This window comes from Octopus bimaculoides, chromosome 25 (genome assembly GCF_001194135.2).
Source record: "Octopus bimaculoides isolate UCB-OBI-ISO-001 chromosome 25, ASM119413v2, whole genome shotgun sequence".
NCBI lineage: Eukaryota > Metazoa > Mollusca > Cephalopoda > Octopoda > Octopodidae > Octopus > Octopus bimaculoides.
In genome coordinates this window covers 16,920,426-16,930,420 of record NC_069005.1, presented here as the reverse complement: position 1 = coordinate 16,930,420, position 9,995 = coordinate 16,920,426, and the positions used below count along the sequence as shown (strand labels likewise).

Below are 9,995 nucleotides of genomic sequence, written 5' to 3'. Positions count from 1 at the left end.
TATATATATACATACATACATATGCGAACACACATATATAATATACATGCACATTTTTGTGCATATCTATACACACACGTATTTGGCATTGGTATCAGAGCTGTTCAGTTGTAGGTATAGCAGAATCTTAGGGAATACTACCGACCGTATGTCTTGTAGGAATGGCATTAAAACAAGAATAATTACATCTTTAATACATGCGAACACACTCACGTGTGTGTGTGTGTGTGTGTGTGTGTGTGTGTGTATAATTATCCAAACCTATTCATATGTACGCGCGCGCGCGCACACATTCTTTTGATTTTGTTGTTATTGCTACTGTTGTCGACAATATTGCTGACGCAGATTTTGGTCAGTAATATTCCTTGGGAATCAGCCTGGGAAGATTTTGCTCAACTTACTCTGTAAACTTTTTGGTTTTTGTTTATTTATTTTCTTGTTTTGAGAAGAAAACCGACTCCAGGCAACTCTGTACAGATAGGTTTTTAAGCACTATTTTCTAAATCTGACAAAAGTATGTAGGGGGTCATTGTCAACCAACGTCCCTTTTTGACAACCCTATTATCGTTCCAGTTTCCTTCACTCTTACCTCACCCGATCCTTCCAGAGCTCCAAATGAAGAAGAATTGGAATGAGGTGACACGTTCCACGGGTCAGGTACACCATTTGCTGTTATCATTCGCTGTTTTGAGGACTGAGGATGATGTATCTGAAGACATGCACTGAAGCTGCGAAATCTCCAGCAATTTCTTAACGGTGAACAAATGATCGCCGTTTGTAAGTTGGAATTTGTTTCACTGCTCGTTTCTGTTCCTGGCATCTGGAATGTTTTCAAGTGCTCACAGCCTTCTCTCAGTTGGGTAATGTATTGGGTAGAATTTCCACCATGGCGAGGAAGCTCTAGACATCAACACAAATCAACTGATTAATATACCAAAAGTTCCGGAGAACTTTTGGTCTGGTCGATTAATAATTTTTAGAAATCTTTGGTCTGGTAGTGCTACCGGGGTTGGGGGCATTGCCTACTGGATATAAGCTTTACAGGCATAGACGTGCCCGTACGCGATCAACACAGAGTGATGAAACCGTTCTGCATGCACTTCATCAAGAACTCGAGAATTACTCACTTGTGGGGTAATGTTGAACGCGTACTGCCGCGTATGGGGCGGATCTGGCCATCGGCTGAAAACCACTGCCTTCTTTGGCCATAAAAGGTAGATACGTTTTATATGTCAGGTGGTTCTGACGAAAGAGATTGCGTGTTGGACCAAATTGAAATGAATGAAAACAGACACTTTCTTCTTCGGTCAAACTTGAAAAATAAACTGAGAACTGAAAGAGAAGTACTGTCTTCAAGCAAATTCATTGAGAAAGCATGGTCTGAGTGAATGGGCTTACTCTGAGAACATTTTTAAAAGTGGAGACAAGCTGCTCTGACAGGGGCTTGCCTCAGTGGTCAAGGTGACCGTGATTTTGTGGAGCCTCGGAGTCTCTCTTATTACAGGGGAATTTTACTTGTTAAAATGTTATTATTACCGTGTTTGTTTTTGTTCCAAATTTATTGACTCGTAAAACCTCCCTGTTTTCTGTAACCGTGACCTTGAAATGTAATCGTGACTAACCTCAGAAATTATTATTAATATTATTATTTTATCTTTAGTGAAGGCCTCATCGATCGTGTGGAAGTAAATCTTGGCTCACTGAATAAACATGAAACTGTTCAAAATGTTACATCAACAACGATTTTTCGCCATGAAAATTATACGAGATCAAAATATTTAATTGGTAAGTCAATATAGTTCAGTGTCTATTTTTTTTGTATTATGATTACTATTATGATTAATATTTGAATATATTAAGGCAGCGAGCTGGCAGAAAAGGTTAGCACACCAGGCGAAATACTTAGCAGTATTTCGTCTGTCTTTACATTCTGAATTCCTTTCGGGGTCGATAAGTTAAGTACTAGTTGCACACTGGGGTCGATCCAATCAACTGTCCTCCCCTACTCAAACATTTCAGGCTTTGAGCCTAGAGTAGAACAGAATATTTAAATATATTAAGGCAGCAAGCTGGCCGAATCGTCAGCACGCCGGGCAAAATGCTTAGCGGTATTTCGTCCGTCTTCACGTTCTGAGTTTAAATTCCGCGGGGTCGATTTTGACTTTCATTGGAGTCGATAAAATAAGTACTAGTTATACACTGGGGTTGATATAATCAACTTATCCCCTTCCCCAAATTTGCTGGCCTTGTGCCAAAATTTGAAATCAATATTTGAATGTATTTAGCATCAGTTGGCAGAATCTTTAGAGTGTCGGAATAAATGCTTTGCAGTGTTTCTTCTGTTGCTCTACGTTCTGAGTTCAAATCCTACAAACCTTTGATCCTTTTGGGGCCGATAAAATAAAGCACCAGTCAAGTAAAGGTGCATTATTTTATCGGCCCTGAAACAACGGTATCGACTAATCCACTTCTCGTAAAAATGCTGGCCTTGTGCCAAATTTTCAAACCATTTATGGAGCGAGCTGGTAAACTCGTCAGAATATCAGGAAAATTATCTTGCCGCATATATTCTGTAATTTTAAGTTCTCAGTCAAGGTCGACTTAGACTTTCATTCTGTCGAGGTCGATAAATTAAGTACCAGACATAATCGACTATCCTCATTCTCTTAAAAGGATTATTATCATTATTTTCCGATTGATTTGCATTTTATTTCATCTTCCGGCCGGGTCTCAACCAGAAACCTAAAACACGTATACACTAGACGGAGGGAAACTTCCTGAGAATGTGGGCGGTTGATGTCAACATTATTTTTTGGATTTTATAGATTGTTGGTTTCCCAGAGATCTGACCAAAAAATTTGTCACTACCTTTCTTAATCATTCCTAGGGCACATACAATTGCCACATCCATATCTCAATCTCAAGATCCTTACATTTCGATAGTTTTTCAAATTCCTTTCAATTAACAGGCATGTTTTTTGTCTTTGATGACGATGTCTAGTTGTTTAGCATTTATTTGCTTGTCTAGGATGGTAACATTCTCTCACTAGGTAATTGGCTCTGGGTGTTGTTCATACTAGCTTTCAGGGTGTGGGATATCATAGTGACGGCATACGTTCCATTGCAAGTATACACTGGTTTTTCTTGCTACAGTCTTGATATTTCCTTCGAGCTTGCTTGTTTGGCTTTTGTTTTACACTTTTTTGCTGCCTTAGTGGGTCATGTGTCCTCCTTAATATCATCATAATCAGGGAGATGAAACTCTCTGTATTTATATGTCTCCTTTAAGATTGAGTGCAATTTGTTCCTCTGTTCGTGTTTCCGTACCAATTGTATCATCCAGTCGGTCTTACTTTGGATATACACTTGAAGTCCTATCGTAGTCTTTTTATAGGACGTTTCAAATTGGTTTAGGACTCTACCGCTTTCCTTTCGCGGTAGATAGAGACTGTAGACGTCTGCTTTTGGGTGGTGCATCCTGTGTAGTGTCAGCAGTTTTCTGGTCTTTATGTCCATACGCTGGCTTTCATTCAGATTCCAATTGATGACATTAAGGCCATACTGGACAACTGGTACCGCCAGGGAGTTTATAGCTGTAATTCTATTCAGCTCAGTATTCAGGACCATTCTCTTGCTATAATGCACTTTCCTGATTTTCTCTTTCATCGATCTGTGTTGAATCCCTTTTCCTTCATGTATCCCAAAGTACTTATAAAACCTTCTTGATCCAGGTCCTTGACAAATGCATCATGATCAAGTTGGGTCGTTGCATTAGCTGTCAGTTTACCACGTTTGAACGAATATTTTGCATTTTTGTCAAGGCTAAATCCCACATTTATGTCATCGCTGAATTTTTTCACAGTAGCCCTTTCAGATCCTTATCTTTTGCATGTAATTTCAGATCATCCATGAGATGATCGTGTCAAACACTTTGTAACCGTGATTTGTTCTATTCAGCTCGTGAGACAAAGGAATGATGTAAAGACAGAAGAGGAGAGGGGAGAGTGAATCGCCCTGGAACTATTATCATTATTATTATTATTATTATTATTATTATTATTATTATTATTATTATTATTATTATTATTGTTGTTGTTGTTGTTGTTGTTGTTATTATTATTATTATTATTATTGTTGTTGTTATTGTTGTTGTTGTTGCTGTTGTTGTTATTATTATTATTATTATTATTATTATTATTGAAGGAGGCGAGCTGGCAGAATAGTTAGCATGCCGGGCGTAATGCTTAGCGATATTTCGTTTTATCATCCTTCAGTTTCCATACAAAATCTTCCTAAGATGTTGAATGTCTCTTATCGATTGTCTTAAAGCTGGCAACATGTTTACGATAACGATGATGGGCTCCATGCATCGTTAGGTGCCTTCTTGTCTTCCTGTCCAACTCCTTTAGCTCCTTCTCTGCTCACTTCAGGATTTCAGCGCTATACCGAACTACTGCGAGTGCGCGCGAGTTCATTGCCGAAATTATGTTTCTGACATTCAGCTTTGAAACCAATTCACACCATACCCTTTATCTCTTATTCTATATTTTCTTTCCAATCTTATTCAAATTCCGCCGTGTTCGACTTTGCTTTTCATCCTTTCAGGGTCGATAAATTAAGTACTAGTTGCGTACTGGGGGTCTAGAGTACTTGTGCCTAGAGTAGAAAAGAATATTATTATTGTTATTATTATTATTGAAGGAAGCGAGCTAGCAGAATAGTTAGCACGCCTGGCAAAACGCTTAGCGACATTTCGTCCGTTTTTACATGCTCAGTTCAAATTCCGTCGCGGTCGACTTTGTCTTTCATCCTCTTGGAATCAATAAAATAAGTACCAGTTGAGTACTGGCGTCGATGTAATCGACTAGCCCCCCCGCTCCTAAAATTTCAGGCTTTGTGCCTTTAATAGAAAATATTATTATTATTATTATTATTATGATTATTATTCTTATTAATTTGACTCAGGTTCGGTTTTATTCCTGGTAGAATTTATGTGGGTAGCGGGTTACTACCTCTAACCTTAGGTACCCGCTAGGTTTCTATAGTCTTTAAAGCGCTTAAAACCCTCCTGATAACCTTTTCTGTTGCTAAGAGGTAAACTTCCTGTAAAAGCTCTTCAAGACATTCTATTACAATCTCCTTCAACCATTTGTCTATATCTTTGCTGACTGTTCCCAATGCACTAATTATTATAGTCATAACCTTTGCAGTTTTCATATTCCAAAGTTTTGCAATTTCAATGAAAGACAGAAGATGGAATATAAGAGAATTTATTATTAATCACGACAATTGTTTCGACACATCTAGCATCGATTCCTCTTGGGTGGGACACTGAACAACTGGTTCAGGAGCATCCGGTGGTGCAGATGTATCTCGTCGGGTGATAGATAAATACAACTCGTTAAAATGACTGTTCCGCAATGTAACTTTCCGTTTTGTAGAGGAAATATATTCATTTATATAGAAGATCAAAAATAAAATCACAGGTCACTAAAAGAGAAACGAATACGCAATCCAGCGAGAAAACTATCAATAATAACCGTTAACAGGTATGGCTGTATAAACGCCCTCGGGTAAGCTGCATGGTGCGAGTACACTCGCTCATACAAGCATCTGCAAAAATGTGAGCATACGCACACGGGAGGTTTGGTGCACACATGATTACAAAGCGAGTTATTTATCAACTTTGTGTTTATAAGAATGGGGAAGTTAAAAGTAATCCATACCTTAAAGTAAATTAAGTTAACGGTTACTCAAAATTTATTCTCACTGCATTGTGCGAATGTACATTTATATGCGTGTAGGCATCTCGAGAGTCGTTCAGAAATTTTTCTAATTATCTTCTCGTTAGTCCACAGAATAGACAGGGATTCCTCGGAGCAGAGACGGCATCTCCTGGAAATTATATCGTATGGTTTCGCATAGCTTACTATGGACCAATTAATGTTGTACTTCGTTTTATCATCCTTCAGTTTCCATACAAAATCTTCCTAAGATGTTGAATGTCTCTTATCGATTGTCTTAAAGCTGGCAACATGTTTACGATAACGATGATGGGCTCCATGCATCGTTAGGTGCCTTCTTGTCTTCCTGTCCAACTCCTTTAGCTCCTTCTCTGCTCACTTCAGGATTTCAGCGCTATACCGAACTACTGCGAGTGCGCGCGAGTTTATTGCCGAAATTATGTTTCTGACATTCAGCTTTGAAACCAATTCACACCATACCCTTTATCTCTTATTCTATATTTTCTTTCCAATCTTATTCTTATGCTTTCGTTCTGAAATTCCCTTCTTTTCAATCTATCAACTTGTCCTAAATATCATTTAAACTTCGTTTCTCACAAATTCGTCTACGCCAGTATGGTTCTTTACGCTCTGTTTAGTCTCTTTTTTTTTGTATCCAACTCTATCTGCAGCAACCATAGCTGCAGCCCCAGAATCTTGTTAGTTTTAGTTATATTTCCCGTCTGGAAAAAAAAACAAAACAGAGTCTATCCTTTCGGTTTCAGCTTTGAGCTTGCGTCGATCAGTGTACGTCAGATTGGGGGATGTTTGATCCTGGTCTTCTCTAATATATCGGCACATCATCCTCACCTCATTGTTTCCTTGATCATCATCGTATTCTTGTGATATAGCTCTTCCTATTACCTCTGCTTCATTTGTTGAGAGTGCATTTACATTTACACTTTGCTCTACATCTTCACTGTTGCCACTCATTTCTCCGTCCTCGCTAGGCACGTTATCTGCAGGTGAAGTATTATTACTGCTTTCTACTTTCCTTTTTATCTCTTCTATTTCCATGTCTGTTAACCTCCCTTTTGTTCTTATTGCTCTTACCTTGTCGGCTAACCATTGCTTACTTATCTCGAAGAGTCCTATTTCATTCCATTTTGCTTTCATGCTTTATCGGAATCCCCTTCTACTGGGTTCAAGTCTGATCCAGCATTCAATTACCGTTTGGTTTGCCTCCTAATCCCACCTTCCTCTCTGCCTCTAACTTTGTGTATAAGCAGTCTCTGAATGACAACCGGGCCTGCGCTGCTCAACCACAGGGCACCAGCCTGGCGAAAGGCTTTCACTTTTGATTGCAGCTTCATTTACACCATTATTTGATACACTTGTATTAGACATTTTCAATCAATATTGAGGTTTGTGTTTTAAGGATAGCCACCAACCGGTATTTTTTTTTATCGAGACACGATCTCTAGTAAGATTGTCAACCAAGACTGCAGCGCTCTTACTACCCAAAAGTTGGGACTGTTCTATCTATAAATATCTCAAGGTTTTGTATTACAGACAGCGATATCTCAAACTTTAAAATAATATGAACGGGCTTACACATTTTTTGAGCGTTAAATTGCCAACAGATCGAGTGAGAGAGAGAGGAGGAAGAAGTAGGAGAGATGTATCAATATTCCAACGTGGGGACAAATATGCATATGGAAATCTAGGTTGGACAGAGCATAGCTAAGGTATAGAAATCTATGAACATCTCAAAATTTTAGCAAAGTATTATTTTTGGTTTGACTCAGGATTATTCTTATTCCTTGTAGGATTTATATGGGTAGCCGTTTACTACCTGTAACCTTAGGTATCTTCAAGTTTTCAGTAGTCTTTCAAAGGCTTAGAAACCTCTCGATAATCCTTGCTATCCCTAAGTCACAAACTTTTTGTTGGAGTTCTACAGGGTATTCTATTTCAATCTCCTTCAACCATTTGTCTATATCTTTGCTTACTGTTCTCAATGCATCAATCATTATAGGCACGACATTGGCAGTTCTCACACTCCTATTCGTCCTATTTCAAATTTTAAGAGATTGTATTTTCTTTGTTTTTCGTCCTCTTTCTTTTCGATCTTGGAATCAAACCGGCATGATGGGTCGATTAGTAAGCATCTTCGCTTTTCCCTATCTATAATTGTTATGTCCGGTGTATTATTTTCCAACTTCTGACAAGTTAGAAAATAGGAAAGTTCCGCAAAATCTTACATTTTTCCTGTCTCCAGAAACTTTTCAACCCGATGATTATACCATGTGTTTCTAGCTTCAAATCCCTATTTCTGGCAAAGTTTCCAGTTAAAAGTTTTACGACCTGGTCGTGCCTCTATCTCTTATTCGCGTCCTGTGCCAACTTGGAGATTTCTTCCACAATGTGTGCCACTATCTCGTTCCAAGTTCCACAGGCTCTACATCTTTCTGACACATTCTCTCCATATGTATTTTTACTTAAGTTGTTTGTTTTTATCGCTTGATTTTGGGTTGCTATAATTAGGCTTTCTGTTTCTTTTTTAATTGCCCCGTTTTTAACCAAGCTCAGGATTTTGTTCCACCTACGTTTTTAATGGCTCTCCAAAACTGACCATGCAGAGGTTTCTCCTTAATCTGTCTGACGTGCACTGTTTCTATTTCATTCTTGTTCTTTTCTCCTATTACGCACTTGATCATCTGTTTTTTTTTTTATTCACTGTCTTTAGTAGTTTCTCTGTGCTACTCTGTAAATATTCTACTAGGCCTTTTCTTTCCCTCTGTACATATTCTTCCACTACTGTTAAGTCTCTTACACCCTGGTCTCTCCTCAAGTGTAGTTGGTTGATATCAGCTTTCAGGTGGTGGGCTCCATACCTTGTCAACAGATTTCTAGTTTTTCTGTCAAGTTTCTTTATATCGTTTTTGGTTCAGTCCATAATTCCAACTCCATATCTGATTAAGGGTACTGCTCTTGAATTTATTGCATCAATAAATTTGCTTGAATTCAGCTTTGAGTGCAATAATGTTCTCTTTCTCCTTCTGTACTCCCTGCTGGTAATTTATTTCATTTCTTCATTTTTTTTTTCGCTTGCTTCCACTATTCCCAAGTACTTATACCACTGTCCTTTCTCAACCGCTCTCATTGTTTACCCATTTGACTTTTCAATTTCCTAGCTTCTTTCAAATCTTCATTTTCAAAACAGCACACTTTTCTATCCCAAAAGTCCATCCCTACGTTACTTGAAAAAATGTGGATAGTATTACAAGACTTTCAAGCTGTTTCTAATTTTTTTTTTTTTGCATAAACCGTTATATCATCCATGAAAAGGTGATGATTTATCTGACCATTTCCTTTTCGCAAATTGTAAGCTATTTCAACTTTCCATAGTATCATAGTGAGCGGCGTCATGGCGAATACGATTGGTAATGGAGATAAGCTATCACCTTGGAATATTCCACGTCGGATGTTCACTTTTCCGAGTTTTTGTTTTCCTCCGATCAACTTAGTATTCCAATGTTTCATACTTACATTAAGCATTTTCTCCACGTTTTTTTCCTATTCCAAACATGCTCATTGTTTTACTTATCCAACTGTGTGGTACCATGTCATTTGTTTTTATGTAATCTAGTCCTGCAACATTTAGTCCTGTCAATCTGCATCTACAATTTCTAATTATCATTTTATCAACTAATAAGTGATCTTTTGTTGCTCTACTTTGTTTCTTGCATCCTTTCTTTTCTTCTGGAAGTAGAATGTTACTTTCCAGATGGTTGTATAACTCTTCCGGCAAGAAACGGTCATAAGTGGTAAACAAGTTATAGGTTGAAATTTAATGCTAAGTTCCCTTTCAAGGGATCCTTGAGACATAGCAACGTTCATCCACTTGTCATCCAGGCAGGGACGAGATCTTGCTGCAGGCAGTCATCTAGATGCGCAGCGATCCTTTCATGCGACTTTGTAAAGTTCTTCAGCCAATAGCTTTGTACTCCATCCGGGTTCAGTTCTTTCTAAATAGCTATTATTTTTAACTTCTGTCTCACTGTATATAGATTAATTCTGATGTCCTTTTGTCTTGCAAGTTGTCTTTCCACCTTTGTTAGCCACTCTGCACTTTCTTTATGTCTCACAGGCCTGTTCCCCAATCCTCCCCAAAATTCTTTACTTTTTTCCGCATCTGGAATCAGTTTTTGGTGTTGGCCTCCCTCTATTTCCTCAAAAAGACGCCTTCTATTTGATTGGTACAGTTTT

General features: G+C 38.2%; 1 protein-coding gene across 1 annotated transcript in view; it reads left to right on the top strand.

Annotated features, from left to right (window-relative positions):
* LOC106869287 (trypsin-2) overlaps positions 1-9,995 on the top strand; it is a 44,902-nt gene that overhangs the window by 16,555 nt on the left and 18,352 nt on the right. Inside the window, exon 3 of the mRNA XM_014914959.2 lies at positions 1,661-1,785. Within this exon, the coding sequence (XP_014770445.1) occupies positions 1,661-1,785 (125 nt within the window). The remainder of the gene's footprint in view (positions 1-1,660; positions 1,786-9,995) is intronic.